This window comes from Manduca sexta, chromosome 13 (assembly GCF_014839805.1).
Source record: "Manduca sexta isolate Smith_Timp_Sample1 chromosome 13, JHU_Msex_v1.0, whole genome shotgun sequence".
In the NCBI taxonomy this organism is placed as follows: domain Eukaryota; kingdom Metazoa; phylum Arthropoda; class Insecta; order Lepidoptera; family Sphingidae; genus Manduca; species Manduca sexta.
The window spans coordinates 536,691-555,922 of record NC_051127.1 but is presented as its reverse complement, the minus strand read 5'-3'; the positions used below and the strand labels follow the sequence as shown (position 1 = coordinate 555,922).

Below are 19,232 nucleotides of genomic sequence, written 5' to 3'. Positions count from 1 at the left end.
GCCGAACGGTAAGAAATCAGAAACACTTGATAGCAATATGCATGATTTTATAAAACACTTTTGAATGATTCTTTTATTGTTCTCTAATAGGTTTGATATCTAAAGGATCAAGAGAAAAATATGTTTTAACATTTTTCTTAACACGTTTTGTGACATAAATGATTTTTTTTAAAAACTATAGAGGACAATAAAAAAAATCAAAGTATTGAAATGCATGCTTCAGTACCACAAATAATCATATCATATATCATTTGCATGCCACTTATTCACATTATGCTTGCAGCAAACGACAAAGGATCATCATTAAAAACTTACAGCATGCCGACACTTGGTGAACCGAACGTGAACTTCGTTACGCCCGTGGTAGCACTGCTACCGACTATTACCTCATCAATACTCCCCACGCCACTTACGACCGATTCCATAGACTTTTACAAACACTTGACTCCTGTGAAATCATTTTCTAAACTTAAACCTGTCAACCCTGTTTCTATTAGTAAGGCAAAGAATGCTATCACGCAAAACAATGCATCAGACAATAATATTACAGTTTTCACTCTAGATGATTTCGAATCACCATTCAAGACTATTCATGCCGAACCTCCTTTGGTCAATCACGATTATCAATTTCCTTTCCAAGATCATCGACAGGCTGCCGTGATTGAAAATCCTAAGAAACTTAACTTCGTAACTCAACTTCACCATGGAAATGACATGAATTTCATACTGACTGACAAGAAACAAAATCCTTTACAAAATGCTATAGAATCCAGATATCCTACTTTTAAACAGCAGTATCTGTCGCATTCATTGGGTCCTCTTAAAATTCCATTTCAAATTCATGATCCGGTAAAGAAAGTTCCATTATCTCAGATTGATAATTTAGATCTATTTTTGCCAGATCACGACCATAAGGTTATTACACCCACAGTTTCTTACCCAAAAGCGTACGTGAATCCTACTATTAAAACGATTACCGATCTTAGGACAAACCAGAAATTTTTCGAGCCCGCAATAATGAATAAATCTGCAAATTATCCTGTTCCTAAAGTATCTATAAATTCCATTCTATACAATGATCCAAGGGAAAATGCTGCATCAGGCACTCATAAACACGTCCCTGTTTTACGGACAACTGACGTTCAGAATGTAAAGACGACCCAAAACCAACATAATGACATTATTTGGAGGCAAAATGATAAACATCTGTTAACGAAAGCACCTAATCCTTACGAGACAGTATTACTGAGAGCTGTACCGAATGCTCACATTGACACAGTACCAGCATCTACTACAAACACAAAGATCCGATATGCTGGTAAACCATACTCCACTTTAGACCTAGAAAATTTGCTTAGTCAGATGGAAATCGAATCGGAGGTGAATAGGAATCTTGGAAGGTCGGCCGATAAGAATCAAGAAGCAGCGGCAGGTCAGTGACCTAGCCTTCGACCTTTCTGTGTTTCACATTAACTTTAGACTTATGACTTTGACCTGACTTATCAAGACGAAATTACCATGTGCTTATTTTATTTATAACATAAACGCTTTCTCTATCATGACTAACAAAACTGTCACTGTCGGTGCTAATGTTCCTTGGAAAATTGTTATTAACAAATAATTAATCCATAAGTCATTTTAGGTCAAGGCTCAGCAGCAGGATTCCCGATGCACCCGGCGCATCCCCCTCATCCAGGACCGTCATTCCTCCCAACGGTTCCTCCAGAAAAACGCTACCCACAAGAAGGTGTAGCTGACTATGATGACATACACCGGCCCGTCAATTCGTTGGAACCAAACCTACCAGGGTTACCTCCAGAATTTACTGTACCTCCACACTTTGTAGACGACAATAAGAAACTGACCGTCATATCCATTCAAGCCGATTCTCCGACGAGTATCAAAATGTTGTTTGGATTGCCGCCACTTCTAGTAGGACTGAGAGGAAGCATTGATTTGAGATACACGGATAAACCGTAAGTTTTTTAAAATTTCTAGTGTAAACTTGTTCACTCCACTTGAATTTCTCTATCTTATCTTTTTTCTATACATCCTAGTTAAGATATTTCTGTACAACTACAAATTACAAACTATTTTTGATTTACCTACTGCTTAAAACATTACAATACCATATGTCAATTTATAAAATTGGGTTATCCATTAATAATAATATTATTTATGCAGTGATGAAGACGTCTCGAAATGGAATTCGCAAGTGTTCGCCCCAGCTGACGAAGTACTGACTACGCCACGATTAGAGTTCCGTTTAACAGACTTAAAGCCTTCTACTACGTATAAAATAAGAGGCAAACTCTATCTTCACAATCTCCCAGTGGAACCAGAAAGTGGTGTGTATATCGTGCATACTCCGGACCTACCAACGGTGAGTCAATTCCACTTGCTTATAAGTTATTGGTCATATAAACAGATATAGGGTCTCCTGCGAGCCAAGATCCTAATCGATATTAATACAAGAAGCCACCGGCCGGCAAAATTATGTTGACTGGCGAGTAATAACCATCACTGGCCAGACATTCTATCTGGACACGACTCCACTTACCATCAGGTGCAGTGGGATTTTTTGCCGTCATATTGCTTCTGGTAATGTTTTAATGGTCATGAATTCATCAGGCATGTTAAAGTGCTATGGCCTATCAGTAGTCAAATTCACTCTTATAACTATCGACTGCTTTTGGATATTTTCAAATTATATTCAAGTGTTATAGGTAACATAAGAGTTAGTTAACAAACCGCCGATTTCAACAACATTACAACTCCATTTCTTTTTCTAATAATGTCGAAAACGGATCAATCATAATAGTTATCTTGACATCATTACAAACTACAGCTTCTACAGCTCCTATACTTCTTTTAATTGGTTTAATCTCAAGACCGGACCGCAGATCAAGTTTGAGATGGTTCGTTAAAATCGGCCGTAAATAAACGTATAATGCGAAATTTATATAATAATTTCGTTCAGGCTGGTCCAGTGGAGGAAAAACGCAGAGAGATCGACAGTAAGTTGACTGTGGTCGATGTAAACGTCACTACTGCACACGTGAGCTGGAGACACTTCGACGAAGACGAGCTACAGTTTATTGACGCGATACAAGTCAGGTTTGTATTATCATCACAAGTCATTATCAAAGGTTCATTGTCACACTTTCTTTGTCTTCATATTTTTTATGTTGACATCATCAATCTTGTAATATTTACTTTGCTATATTCTTCTCGTACTTTATCCCAGTCTTATTTGGGGTAAACGGTACATTTTTTGACCACTGCAAAAACTACCTGGCTTAGTATTTATTACTGGCCTCTCGCCTTGTTTTTTTGGGGACGCAGTCATGAGCAAATCATAAAATAGATCTGGATAGACGTGATGGTATGAAATGGGCCGAGAAGAAACGAGACAAGATGGTATGAAATGGATTGAGATAAGTCAAGATGGGACGTGATAAGTAGGGATTGATTGTGTTCGGTTAAGGTGAGATGAGACTTTAGATGGATAGATGGGTCGAGACAGGTTGTGACTAGAGATGAGATGGGTTAAGATTAAAATAAAATAAAATGCTTTATTCATCACGTAGGCGAACATATTTGCACCTATGATAAGTCAAGGTACATGAGAATATTTAATTATTACTTAATTAAATTAGCTTATAAAAACAAAGACAATTTATATTGAAAATAAAATAAATGAAAAATATACTTAGTAAACAAAAAAGCCAGCTCGGGCTGGCAGGAAAGAAGAAATAAAATGATGTATATATGTATTTTTAAATAAGCAATAAGGGAGAAACGCGTCGCCATCCTCAACGCTGAGGACAATAAAAGCCCTAAGCTAGCTAAGCTACCAGCCTTTCACTAACTACCTAAGTGATGACTACCCGAAGAAGAAAGGCAGAAAGAAACTCCAGGCTTAATTTTTTGTCATCAATTGTCCATTCTTTTATAATATTGTTATTAAATATATTTTTGAATAAATCTTTTCTATAGAAAGTCTGATTAATTATATAAGCTAATACACGCACATCACCGTAAAAGTGCGGAGAAAATCCACATAAAAGTATTTAACAATAACTAAAAATTAACGAAAAAAAAACAATAATCCTAAAATATTATAAAAACTATGAAACAGTGTACAGCGTGCATACGCCTACATTTACAAACATAATATTATCATTTCATATTTTGACATAGATCTCGGTCAATATAATTTAGATTATAAATTTAAAGGCTGGTGCAACAAAATGATCGGTCGGTCGTCTATTATAAATTGGTAATTCAATGATTAATTTCAGTTCAACACAGTTCAGTTCAGCACACCTCAGTTTAGTTCAACAAAGTTCAGTTCATGCCAGCTATAGTTCAGCTGATTTCAGTTCACTTCAGCCGAGCACATTTCAGTTTTCCGGTTTTTTTTTGTCTGTTTATATATATTAATATTATATACAAAGCATATTAAAACAACAACAGAAGCAAAATATTTTATATTTGATTTAGAAAATTTCATTTATTTATTCAATAAATTCTAAGTTTATATTTACCATAGTGCACAACTTATAAAATAATTAGGCCTTAACTGCAACTACATCATGGAGTCGACAAATATTACAAAATTATGAAAATAATATTTCCACAGATATCGTCCAGTAGGCACTCCGATATACAGTATGACGGAGCTACTGCACCACAGCCGCTCGACAGCTGAACTCAACGACTTGCGGCCTGGTAGCACGTATGAAGCGTCGTTGGTGCTGGTACCACCACCCAAGGCAACCACGGAGCTGCACGACCCTGGGAAGGTTGAATTCACCACGGCTCCTTTCATAGGTAACCTGGAATATAATATTATGTAGTTATAGGATTAAATTATAAACACAATCAATAAGCACACATCAAGCAATTATCAAAAAATGGGTAGCAAAGGTGCAACCAGGCCACCCACTTTTCGCTATGATTCTCTATTGAAAAAATTCAAATATTACATTACCCGACTAGGGATTTGAACCCGGAATCTCATCATGGTGTAGTACATCGCTTTGTCAATGTGAAATAGAAATTGTCAAGTTACAATCAGCATCTTAATATCGTTGCTATTTTATACACAAATATTAACAATATATCAAATTATATTTTTAATCATAGCATACGACGAATTTTGAGAGCTGGGTATTATTTATTAAACGGCGTCGACTGAACAGCAATAGCCGCTTAAATAACAGCTCAAGTTTTGTATCTTAAATAGTTGAATACCTTAAAGGTCTAGGTCTAGAGTTCGATCTTATAATACAGCCCGTACCCTTTTAGTACGGTTAGTTGGTGGTGAGATATTTATATCAGTTCTGATGGCCCCTATCGTACAAAAGGTATAAAATCCGCTATAGTCGCACACGTAAGTGTGTACTGTGTCGCATTCCAGGAGCAGCCTGTATATAATGTAAGAATATTTAGTTAAAAACAGGCTGGCAGAATTGTTTCGACAGGAAAGGGGTAACTATCTCTCGTCTTTCGACACTATTTAATCTCCACCCCGTTGACCTATAGCCGTGGGGTGACTGCAGCGCCCGTATAAAAAAAATACTAGTTAACAAAGCAGTTCCTATCTGGAAGAAATCGCTAATTGCGATAACAATTAACACTGTCAATGGCACCTGTTCTTTTTTAGTCTAATCTTTATTGCAGATATATTTTCCTTTCTCTGAGATGTACAATAAAGAGTTTATATTAAACTAACTATAAATAAATTGTTCCCCAGACCCATACAACTGGACAGTGGTAGTAGAGGCGCGTGCGGTGGGCTCGGAGGCGGTGGAGGTGATGTGGCGCGGGGTGCCGGCGCCGGCCGAGCGTTGGTGTGCGTGTACCGCGCCGCGCATGCGTGTGGTGGGCACGCTGCGCCGGCCGAGCGCCGCGAGCACGACGACTTCAGGCTCGCCGCCAGGGACCTGCCGGCTACCATCACGCTTACTGGGCTCGAGCCTAACAGCAGGTAGGCTCACATTACTACAAATGCAAAAGTAATTAAAATTAAAAAAAAAAAAAATGCATTAAGGAATCAGCTTAAGTAATTAAACTCTGTTTTGTTTTAAATGATAGAACTAGTTAAATTTGTGAAAAGAAAATCTTTTTGTAATATGATTGATAGACCTACTACTAAAATAAATTCTAGCATTTCATTATGATTATCATGTTTTATATAATCCCTAATAACTTACACATATTTAATTTTTATTTTGAATTTGTTTCAGATGTCGCGTGTGGCTCGAATTATTTTTAACAAATGGCAAAGTGAAGACTAGTAATGTGTTAGAAATTAACACAAAATCAGCGGATTCACCTGAACCAATCGACAGTAAGTAATTTAAATATAACTATTTTAAAATTATGCTACGATGGAAATATTAAATGTATATGTTCAAAAATAATAAATGTCCGTTCAAATCATTTATTTGTGTAGATCTGTAATTACAGTGAAGATGATTGTTTAAATTTTATTTTTAGTTCACTGAGTATGGTATATCCGTGTCCCTCTTTTTGCAATAGGTTATTTAATTCATTCTTTATTATTCATTCTTTCATACATATAATACCTAGTCTTGCCATAAATATTGTAATAAAGAAAAAAGAAAATTGTTAACTGCAAATAACATTTATTACTTTTACAGTGTGTCAGTTTAATACATAAATATAAAACAATTAAAAATATAAAAAGCTTATTCGAAGTGGTCTCCATTGGCTGCAATACAGTCCTTTAAACGATGAGGCCAGTTATCAATAGAAGCACGCACTCTTTCCATGGGAAAATTCTTCACTGCCAATCGTATAGATTGTTTTAGGGACTCCAAATTATCATGGCGTTTAGAGCAAGCTGTACTCTCTAAAACTGACCACAAATCATAATCCAGCGGATTAAGATCGGGACTAGACGACGGCCAGTCTTCAGCTCTGATGAAGTCCGAAACGTTCGATTCCAACCAAGACTGCGTGGACCGAGCTTTATGACCCGGCGCCGAGTCTTGCTGGAAGGACCATACTTGGTTATTGAACATGGTGATGTTAAGGGGCTTAACTACCTTCTCAAGAATGGTATCTTGATACACTTGTGCCGATGTTTTGATACCTTTTCACAAAAATATGGCTCAGTCACTCCTTCATAGCTAACACCCCACCAAACCATCACTGAAGTCGGATAATGTCCACGTTGCACTCTGTCGACTAATTGGGAAGCTTCCTTAGAGCTTTGAGCATAAATACGGTCATTTTGTTTGTTAAAATGTTGCTCAATTGTAAAATTTTCTCATCCGTAAACAAAATTTTTCTGTGACCTCCCTTTGCGTACCGCTTCAGTAGTTGTTTCGATTTTACCACCCTATTCTTCTTTAAATTATCAGTTAAGAAATGGCCAGTGCGTCTCTTATAGGCTGCAAGTCCTAAGTCATCTTTTAAAATACGCGACATGGTTCTAGGTGCTATCTTCATTTCCCGAGATAAAATCTTTTGCTTTCGGACAGGATTTCTTCGAATTCTTTCCCTTACTGCTTTGACCACCTTTTTCGTACGAACACTACGTGGACGGCCAGATCTTTTCTGTCACAAACAGAGGAGGTCTCATTGTACCTATTAATAGCCCGGTACACAAACATTTTACTAATACCAAGTGTATGGAGAGTTTTAAAAATTGCATTTGGCTCCATACCTACTTTGTGTAATGCTATCACAGCGATTCGGTTCTCTTTATCACCCCACACCATTTTAATATCGCAAAATATTTTACAATGTATTGGCGCCAAAATGAGAAAACACAATGAACAATCGTATAAAAATGACAGATTCGAAATTCAAATGTAATATTTTTTTATAATTAAGTGTAACAGTATTTATGGCCAGACTAAGTATATTATTCTAACACAGAAACATGATCAAAATCCTATAAAAAATCAATAAATCATAAGCTTTGAATTTCGATAAAAGGAATAAGTAAGTAAGATAGAAGACAAGAAACGAGAAAGAAAGCGAAAAAAGCGCACGTGACATCGTCGGGAATTCAATGCGTAAGAAAGAAAGAGATAAAGCGATCTCCCCACTACGCACCCAGTGAACACTGCAATATTTAATATTAAATACTATCGCATTTCTTAACCAATTTTATTGCAGTTTTCATAGAGGGTCTCTTAATTGCTGCTACACATTAAATAATTTACAAATCCTCCTTAACTAGAACTATAAATTGGCTAAACTACAGCAAGTCATTAGCATTTGTATTTCCAGATACAATAGAAGCGTCATCAGTGGCGGGCAGTCGTGGCAGCCCTAGGGGTGACTACTACGGCGCGTTGGTGGTGGTGGGCGTGGTGGCAGCCCTGGGCGCGTTGACGTCGTTGCTGCTACTACTAGTGGTGGTGCGACGGCATCGCCCACGCTCCGTACCCATCACACGTAAGTATCTGCTGCCATTATTATAATGGCCGGCAAATAACTTGAGCATAGTCCGTTTTTTTTACGTGAGTGTAGCCACACTTACCTACAAAAAAAATCCAGCACCACGAAATGGTATCCAGTTTGCCAAAAATAGTTAGTTTGGAATACTATAAATTAATAATAATATATTCAATCGTGGATAGCCTACATTTATTGGATTAAATAAATAGTGCCGTTTATTGGCCGACGGTATTAATAATCTTGATCGATATCCCCAGATCAATCCCTGGTTTGGACTAATGTGAATAAAATTTGATGTCAACAGCCAAATAGAAGTCACTTTGAGCAATTATTTTTCCGAATGTTCTGGAGCTAGTTATCGACATTGATATTATTCTCGGCCATAAAAAACACCGCAGAACTTCAAAAATGGTTTTTGTATGCCATCTGCATGTAGGTAAATTAAAATCTTTAAGGGAGACCTATGTTCAGCAGTATACTTTATATAGCCAATGATGAAAGTTAAAATATAAGTACTTACAGTATTTTTATGGACAATAAAGTTGTAAATAATTAATCAAAACCTGTTTTTTTTTTCTATAACTAAGTAAGGCGAGTACTTACAGTAGTTTTGGTGAACAATAAAGTTATAAATAATTTTATAAAATCTGTTATATTTTTGTTATACAACTAAGTAAGGCGATGTAATTTCCAGCTGTGCCAACGGCGCCGCGAGAGTCTTCGCTGCCACCGTATGACAACCCAGCGTACAAATTAGAGTTACAGCAGGAAACTATGGGTAAATGTTTGATGCTTTTTCTCGTAACTTCGCCCGCAGTATTCTCTCGGTACTAAAGTCCAACCGTGGAATTTTCAAAAATAAACTGTAATACTAACTACTTAAGCGTTAATCTCAAATCGCTAAACATTAAAATCTTACAATCCGACAATTTAGTTCTAAGAAATGTCTAAACAGTTCCATGTTGTTAAATTTGTATAAGAGAAATCCTTTACCACTCTTAATTGTTTCTCTTCAACAGATATCTGAAATTATAAATACCATTTACTCACCATTATCATGAGACGGTACATATAGGCGAAAAGTATGTGCCCTGGTTGCACCTCTGTCTACTTCTTAGGGGATAAAAGTGTGATGTGTGTGCACCATTCTGAAATCTAGTTTAACCTTTGATTAATCATTGCTTCAACCCTTCAACAAACTTTGAAGTTGTGAAGAACTTTGTTGTTCTAAGTTGTCGTAATTGATTACGTATTCCCTTTTTTCCAGATCTCTGACAGTTAACTTCCCGTGGGCACAATGGGCTCAACGGGATCTCAGAGCGCGGCATCGACGTCCCGGACTCTAACGGCCGGCCGTACAACGAGATGGGCGTGTGAACAGACAATGTGTATAGTGAACTAGTGATTATATGTGATGTTGTTTAACCCTTTCATGCAAGTGATAAGCAGTTTGTAATAATCTACTCTTGATGTTGGGTTTTTATTCTCAGTATTAGCCTGTCTGGAATTCGTGTCCGATTTGGCAATAGGCTTGTCTCTTGTTACATTATAGGGCGAAACAGACGACGAAAAATGGGTGTCTTAGTTGCACCTCTGCTTACCCTTTCGAGGTTAAAGGCATGGTATGTGCGCTTTGCATATGGTATGATAACCAGTAATAGTGTTTGCAATTGTCTCATTGTGAAAATAAATGTACTTTTCCATTGTTTACCATTTTTAAATTCGGTTGGTAATCATAAAAATAAACTTACATAGATTTTTTTTGTTAATTTCTTGTGCAGAGACAGAGAGGTCTCTCAGACATTTTTAACATTACTGTTAGAAATATTTGAACAATGAATGGTATTAACAAACATTTTGTGAAAGATTGCAGTTTTTAAATTATACCGAATTAATAAAATGGCCACATTAGAAGTATACTGGGGCCTTATTCTCTATCCCGCACGTTATTTGACAGTGCGTAACAAGCACGTAACACAACGCATCATGTTTAGGACTATAGAAATTTGGCTTACAGAATACCATTCCACGCACATTTCTCGAAGATAACATGACACGGCCGCGTTACGCGTTTACACTATCATACAGAATAAGGGCCCTGATGACGATATGATGACATACGTGACATCCAACTTTATTACACTTTACACAAAACTGTATGAAAGGGTTAACCATGCTTTAAATTAAGTTATCCTAAAAGCTCTGAATCGAAATACTGCATAATAAAATAAGGTAGTGATAACAAATGAGTTAGATTTAATATTAAATGAAAGGTATAAATTATGATATAAAAAAAACTGCAATTTACCGACAATGTTACATTTCACATTCGTATTACGGGACCAAATCTTATATAGGTACCTGATATTATGTAGCCATCATTACCTCTATCTACCTTATCTTCATACGATATGATGACAGCGAAAAATGAAATTTCCCAAAAGCGAACCCGACACAACACATAAGGGGCCTTATTCTTTATGCCACACGTTATTTTGACAGAGCGTAACAAGCACGTAACGCACTGCGTCACTTTAAAGACAATAGAAATTGGCATACAGAATATCATTTCACGCGAATTTCACGAAGATAACGCGACATGGTCGCGTTACGCGTTTACAGTGACATACAGAATAAGGGCCAAGTTCTAATATGCATAAAAACGGTCTGCAAATCGGTGTAATAAATATTTAATTTTACATAAAAGGAAGTCACCAGGAATCGGGTTTGCTCACCTTCTTTGGTATAAAATTCTCGCAGTATACGGTCGGATATAAAAGTAGCCAATATGTTCATTCAGAATACCTGTTTCCAAGCTTCATCCAAATTTGTTTAGTGTTTAGTCAACGAAGATCCAATTAAAATCCAAACTACACGCCATAGTGGTTCTCGTAAGTGTGTCGCGTTCCATGCAGCCTGCGTATATCCGGATCCAACAAGCCGGCATAATTGTGTCAACTGCCGAGGGGTAATCATCTCTCGTCAGTCGACATTCTATTGGACCTAACTTATCATCAGGTGCAGTGGGGTCAGATTGTCGTGCTCGCATAAAAAAAATATGTGTAAATGTTTTAATTTCATTGTAAATATTGTTAATAAGACTACCGGTATTGCATAATGTAAAATAAATAAGCTCTGTAGTTCTTCGTAATTTTTTAACTGTAATATATATTTTTATAATATTACCTCGTTTTCTTTTTAATATTAAATGAGATAAACCAGATCTCTGTTCTCTCTCTGTCAGATCTCTGTGCTCGCTGCTTCGTTCGCTTTAAAATACCTGTGGAATTCGAACGGATATTTTTTTTTCCTCCACGTGCTTTTATGGGATTAAAAATGTGGCGACATGGCGAATGTGGCGTGATGGCGGCTTAAGTTTCAAGAATGGACCTTTTTTAACAGTTTTACTAATCAATAATTCCATCGTGTTTTTTAACGTATCGCGAAAACTATTTGGTTTCTTGACAACCTCGATGAGTTGTATTGCGTACGCGGTACAACACTGAATTCCCTGGTTTAAACCCCCGGGTGAGACAGTGATATTGAGTTTTTCTCTATGAAACCAGAGTCTGACATTTGTGCGTGATATGTCGATATTGCCTCCTATCCATCATGGGACGGAAGACAGCAGAAACTGGGTGCCCTGGTTGCACCTCTTCTTACCCTTTTGAGCATACAGGCGTGATGTGTGTGATTTAGTTTCTTATTTAAATACTTTATGGCTTTATTTTATTTTTTATAACTGACATCTTGGGTGACGTCAAACAGTACGAATAATACTTACGTAACGTCCACGAAGAAGACGATATATTGCATGAAATTGTTGAATATTTTTTATTAATTTCGTTTGTTAGTCTTGAAAGCATTCTCAAGTTAATTGATTGATGTGTTAATATGTGTAATCGGACATATCATAAGGGAAAAGGAGTAGCGATTACAAAAAACGTAATTTAATTCAAATACAACACCAAATCACATTATATTTTCTATAATAGTACATAATATATTTTTTCTTTATATGTTTTTTCCTTAACGACTAACCTATCGAATTTGTATTCTATAAGCCCATACGATTAACCGTGTTTTATACGGATTGAAAAAACTTTAAATTTTTATTAGTGTATTTAATTCTCTTTAAGAAAATATACGTAAGAACTTGATAAATAACCGTGTACATTCGCTGGGCCCCAAGGGAAGTAATCGTGGTATGTAAATACTTTCATCAAATCTTAATTTTAACGATAATTCTCTAATATAATTTGTAATAAACTAACTCGAGGGGACGACGCGCGCCGCCCCGCTCTCTATAAACACAAATGTTCAAATGAGCTTCATTTAGCTGGGTTAAATCAAGACCATTTGAATAACTAAACTTACTTAGCGTTTTGACGTTTCGAGTTAATTGTATACTACGATAAATCCTAACTGCAACAAATGAAGTGAAAATAAGAGATATCTATCGAATAAAGTAAATATAAGAAACTAGATTAGACCCGGTTTTCACTGAAGCAAAGAGTAGAGATATTTTGTAAACGACCCATGAGATGTCATTTGCTTACATTTCTATTGCATGCGCAAAGTATATGCGCAGTGTGCGGCGACACATTCCCTTCTAACTCTCTTCCGTGGCCTAATGATCTGAAATGTTGTCTTGCCTTAATATTTAGAGACAGCTGTTCTATTCTAACACACATCTTCGTTATGTGTTGGAACCAGACTGGCTGCTCCTCCGTTCTCTGCGCAATTCAGCTCCTCTCCGCAAATGCAACCGGGCCTAAATTTATTCCCACTGCGTTTATATAATCTACCACTTTACATTTATCGAATTATAATCAAAATAGATATTTTGTGGCTTTTTTTTACATAAATATGTAATAGTTCCATTCATTTGCTTTAATCTCATGTTCTTTCTTTATCTCTCTTGTATTTTAAACATTTAGCAGTCTACAATTAACTCGTTAAATAAATTGAAAAATATCGTCTAGATAAAATATTTTGTTACATGCTTTAAATACCTTAAATCAATTTGTAATCATAAATGAACGAAGAAGCTATTCGTAAATAAAATAAATAAAGCATGAAAATAAAAACATTAATTAAATCTTGCTCAACTTCATTATAAAGTATGTAGTCGTATTTTCGTCAGATATATCGGGTTTTCGACATAATTTGATATGTTGTATGCTATATTCAATTATTTCCTAGCTTAGGTATTGAAGATGAACAACATTTTTGAAAACATTTTAATTTATGGCTTGGAACTGAAACTTACTAAATTAAGGATAGTTAAAATTAATGACTAGACGAAGGTAAATTTGATTTCAATTCCAAGCCATGGAACAAAATACATTGATTATTTTATCGTGAGAATATTACACTAATTCTCTCCATGTGCATGCTAATGAATATTACAAAAATCTAAGCATATTTTTAGACATTTATCACCAGTATGGTATATTTATTATATTATTTAATTTGCCATTACAAAACCGCTTATATACCAGAGCTATCCATTATACGCCAAATTAAATCAATTAACGTTTACGGAAAAAAATATTTGATCTGTAATGCAAGAATAATAATAAAGCTAATAAAAATATAATTATACCGTGGTGAGTTAAATTATTATACATCAAATATTTTTTACTTTGATCGTGCTGTAAGCAGCATTTAAAAACCGTTAATTAAAAAAAAACTTGTCTTTATGTATACAAACTAAAGACTAATAAAGTTAGAATTATTACTTGTACCTACCGATCAAGTTATACGTTTGCCATTGTGGAATTAACCGTTTTTGTTACATAAATTTAAACTTAATTTATGAATAAGTAAGAACAATTTTTCAACTAAAATTGACAAAATAAATAACAGTTTTCCTTGAAACATTTGTACCTCGAAAGTACAAGCTACAAAGAAATTATTTTAACGTAATCACACTTCTCGTGTATATAATCTCTTTACAAGTAACACACTACTAAAAGGTTATTATTACATATTTTAATGATCTCAACTTGTAAATGTAACCAGGGACGCAATCAGGACAGGAAGTATTGGTCCAAAATCCCCTAGTTCAATCGATTTATACTCATAGAATACGCCCGTATCGTCCTAATCTTTTACGAAGCTGCTTAAAATATTAGTTTTGGCAGCATTACTATAAATTCCATTTTTTCTTACATAATTTAAAACAAGAATACCGCACTCTGTATACCAATATAAATCATCGGAAATTCTAACTTACGAAAGAGCTTGCAACGTAAAATTTATTAGTTCTCATTGAGTGGTCCGAAATAAGAATGTGACCGTTTAAACTGTGGGGGCTCGGGGTCACTACTTATTGAGTGCGTTGTCTTCGTGCGCCTTCTTCACGACGGCGAGCTTAGAGTGGGGGTCTTGCGGTTGTAATTGTGCGTACGGGGGCGCGCGGGTCCCGTGCAGGACGAGTGACCAGCCGCGCACCCACCCCGACCACCCTGAGTCCGCTCCTGTATCGCCGCCATTATTGTACCGTGCCTGGAGCATAACATTGATATTGTCATATAAATAATTTAGAAAAGGTAACAACTAATATTAACATTACTAATACGGTTTTACAACATTAAACAACTTATTGTGGTTCATTATTAAAACAAAGATTCAAAATGTCAATAGTTATGTAAGTAATCCTAGGTGTTATTTACAAATAATAATTATAATTATTCTTTTAAAATGTTTTGACGTATCATAAGTGCAACTTTGTTCGCCTACGTGATAAATAAAGTATTTTATTTATTATTTAAAGAAGGTGTTTATTCACCTCTAGTGTCCATGTCCCTTGTGGGTACTCTCCCCACGTGTGCGTGGTCATGAAGGGCCATTTTGTGAATCCGTCCCTGGAGTCGTCGTCGTTTGCCCGTCTGCTCAGTATCATAGATCTAAGAAAAAGCAAATATAGGGACGTATTACTAGTGTTTACCTGGATCTCTTCTGTAAACCTATCAATAAGTAATATATAGGTAGGTGTACCTAGTAGCTGTGTTGGTACATAAATGAAATACTTTCTAATGTAATGAGTTAACATCCCTAAAAAATCATCTCATTTTAAACAATGCTCATTTTTTCCAATTCAATATTATTTTTAAATTTGTATGTATAATAAGTACTTATAGTACTATGTAAGTAGGTGTACACTGTAGCTATGTTAGTACATAAATGAAATATTTTCTAATTGAATAATGAGTTAACATCCCTAAAAAATCATCTCATTTTAAACAATGCTAATTTTCTCCAATTCAATATTATTATTAAATTTGTACGTATAATATAAAAAAAAACAGCTCAGGGTATCAACGGCATCTTGTCGACTTTACCTGGTCCCCATAGGGCTAGTCAGGAAGAACTCCAAGTCCCCGCGTCGAGAAGCATTAGCGCTGACGACAGCTTGCACATGTTCCAAGTACCGCACCTCGCTTCCGGAGCCCGCGCACGCCGTGGTGTCAATCTTCAACGTTATACTGCCCTCTACCGGGATCTCACTGCAATACCCGAAAATAAATTTGAAATTATAAAACCTCGTATTTCAGGTCAATGATTCCTGCTCTCATGCAAAATGTGACGGTAGTTTTAAACGGGTAAGTTCGCGGCTTCGATTCTCGGGTCAGGTAAAATAATATTGGATTGTTCTGATCAGTAGCAGATGTCAGAATAATAAAGCATTTAATTCATGAGACCTAACATAGCAGGCGAAAATATTAACCCTTTGACTACCCCAACAAAACTATCCAAAAGCACTATGTATATATAAATAAAAATATGTACAAATTCTCACGTATGAGTATTAACAGAGCCGGCCTCGCAGTGGTACCGGGGGGGCACGGAGCGCCAGTTAGCAGCCAGCGCCGTCATCGCGCCCGCGTCCAGCACTCCGAACCCGAACAGATGGTTAAACTCCAGCCCCACGCCGTTCATTGTCCAGTGGAACCGACCCTGGAAAGTGACAACTGTTTCTGTACTACCATATAGTGAGGTTGGATTTTATGCGCTTATACTTCTAAATATGGAAGTATTTCTAACGTAATAATTAGTTTTATTTAATTATTATACAAATTTTAAAACAATAAAGTAAAGTAAAACTCAACATTTTTAAATTTACATTGTGACCAAATTTTATATTGAAACATTGGTTCCAATGGTTTGATAAACCCCATTTACCAATCCAAATACCAAAATGAATAAAACAAATATAGGAATTCTAAATGTACTACAATAAAAACATACCTTTGCATCGTAAAGAGAGTTTCTCTTCGACGTCAATACAGTCAAGTGTTGAATATCGCGCCAAGTTAGATTGGGACTGAAAAAAAATGAATGTTGAAAACTGATTATAATTTAAAGAAATAAAAACTACCGTGTAGTATTTCGAAAAACTAATACTTATGAACGATCTTAAATCATACCGTTTAACCCCATGGAGAAAATAGATCAATCAGAAAAAATATTTTTTGAAATACTTTTAGATGCCTTATTTTCATTGGCTTATTTCTATCTATAACGCGTAGTTAGCGGTTGCCACAATATATTTATATTTGGTGTTAAAAGGAATGAATTTATACTTAAACTAGAGAATATTCGTCTAAAGGAAAGACCTAAACGAGAAAAATCTACGCCTTATGTTGAATACAGCGCCGTAGCTACCGCCGCATCAGCCGTATCATACAGGGCCCCCGAGCTTTGGAGCTCGTCTTGACCCATACCCACATTAAACTAAGCGGGCGCCCAAAAGTTCGCACTGTCCTGAAAAGCCCCCAACAAATAAAGATATAGGGCTCCTCTATGGCAAGCTACGCTACTGGTTGAATACTTTAATGTTTTTACGACAAAAAACCACTTATTTATTTATTTATTTGCACTTAACATACATAACATGTATATCGGCGGACTTAATGCCAAAAGCATTCTCTCCCAGTTAATCTAAGGGTGGTGCAGAGATAAATAAGGTATCTGTCTATCTATACTATGTTTAAAAATAACATAGCACATATTAAACTTTACACAAAGTTCATACGGAGTTGTAAGTAATAAGTGTTCGCCATTTTACCCTCGATTTCCATCACTAACTTATGGAGGAGCACATTAACGGCTTCCGTCTGCCGCTGTGTGGGTGAATGTAGCTATTTGTACATGAGTTAAGAATACATGAACTTTGTCCGACTATTTGTTAACATTTTACTTAACAAAGTGTATTAGAAACGATATGTAAAATCAATGCAAATAAAATTCTACGTATAATTTTGTTTGTATAGATTTCTTTTCTACGCCGGTTTTTTTTATATATTTGCACGGCAAATAGCCTCACTGCACCTGATGGTAAGTGGAGTGGCGTCTATGTTTCTGTATCAAAACCTGTTTATAAGTTTTTGTGTTTATAAATGTAACACTTATAGTATTTTCATAAAATTACAATAAATACAGTTTATAATTTTTATGAAAGTTTGATTACGTTATTAAAATTTGTCTACTTACAATACTGCAACATACACACTCAATTATGTTTGCAAACTTATCTTCCAATATATGTATTATGTAATGATAACATACCTATAGGTATAAGAGAGGATGATAGCATAAGTAAATAGCATACTTAGCATGTAGAGCCAAAGCGAACACTCCGGCAGCCTCAGGCGCGGCGGCAGACGTCCCCGAATGTGTGGCGGTGCACTTCCCATACAGATCGGTGGTGGCGACCCCAGTGCTGGGGTCCCGAGCCCCGTTACTGAACGTACTGGCCAGTGTGGAGGAGCAGGACTCGTCGTAGTGCGCGTTTTGACCGTCGTTTATTGCACTTGAATTAAATTTATAAGACGGTGATATAACTTATAGACATATTTATTTGTTATCTATTTTTGCCCTGATATTATGTTCATTAATTTTATTTTCACTGTAAATACTTAAATAGAGAAATAGATTTATATTTATTGCAACATTAATGTAAAAGAGTTCACGCACATAGCTTAATAACTGCAACATTTAATATGCGATTTAACGCTTAGATTGATCTCTTAAAATCAACATTAAAAAGGAACCATTACAGTATAGTGGCGAAAGGTGAAAGGAAACCTACACAACATATACCTATAGGTACTAATATGCATAAGTGCCTGCAAATCGTTCGATAGTTATTTTTTACATAATTAAATTCTAGATAAAAGGAAGCCGTCAAGAATGAAATTATATGGACCCTTTACCACTGTTACAGCATGAATGTGTTATGGACGAAAACACTTGTATCCTCGTATATAATCTTACCTATTAATGGAAACTGTCCACATGGAAGCAGCGTAACCATCACAATTGCAGTCGTCGTCCTCACCGCCGTCTCCACTGGCCCATACGTAGATATTGCCGAGGCCGTTTCGACCCTGGAAACAAAATCGAGGCCATAATTATGCTCTAGGAACTATACCTATTTAACAGTACCTACACTTTTTTAGAAAATTGTCTTGGATCCTCCCTTCTAGTGGTAAGCAAGGTATGTCGGATTTTACTGGCAAAACCCCATGTTGGCCTCCATCTACACCTTTGAAGCTCCGGGACCTCGAAATGAACACGCCAGAACTCCACCAGTACGTCACTAAACGCACTGCTCGGTGGAGGAATAAGAACTCTCGCTAACGACCCCCCCCAACCAGTACCTATACCTAGTTATGCCTACTTAACCGACTACGGTCAAGTTGCATCGTGCACATTACTGTCTTATTTCGTCGTTTATAAGTACTTCTACTTATTTCAAAGCTGCTATACACTTCGCC

At 36.1% G+C, this 19,232-nt stretch overlaps 2 protein-coding genes across 2 annotated transcripts in view; one reads left to right on the top strand and one right to left on the bottom strand.

The window, feature by feature from the left end:
• Positions 1-283: 283 nt before the first annotated feature.
• On the top strand, positions 284-11,627 carry LOC119189237 (the record flags this gene model as incomplete). Its single annotated transcript, XM_037438333.1, is given in 11 exon segments — positions 284-1,432; positions 1,643-1,976; positions 2,185-2,383; positions 2,981-3,117; positions 4,646-4,836; positions 5,762-5,860; positions 5,863-5,995; positions 6,255-6,358; positions 8,275-8,442; positions 9,140-9,223; positions 9,713-11,627. Coding segments are annotated over 11 exon segments (2,571 nt in total). The 3' UTR covers positions 9,721-11,627.
• Positions 11,628-12,552: 925 nt separating this feature from the next.
• Positions 12,553-19,232, bottom strand: part of LOC115453010 (neuroendocrine convertase 2) — a gene marked incomplete at its 5' end in the record, with an annotated part of 48,660 nt that continues 41,980 nt past the window's right edge. Inside the window, 7 exon segments of the mRNA XM_037438332.1 lie at positions 12,553-14,958; positions 15,242-15,359; positions 15,795-15,959; positions 16,253-16,410; positions 16,702-16,777; positions 18,065-18,265; positions 18,730-18,842. Of these exon segments, the coding sequence (XP_037294229.1) occupies positions 14,776-14,958; positions 15,242-15,359; positions 15,795-15,959; positions 16,253-16,410; positions 16,702-16,777; positions 18,065-18,265; positions 18,730-18,842 (1,014 nt within the window). The 3' untranslated portion in view covers positions 12,553-14,775.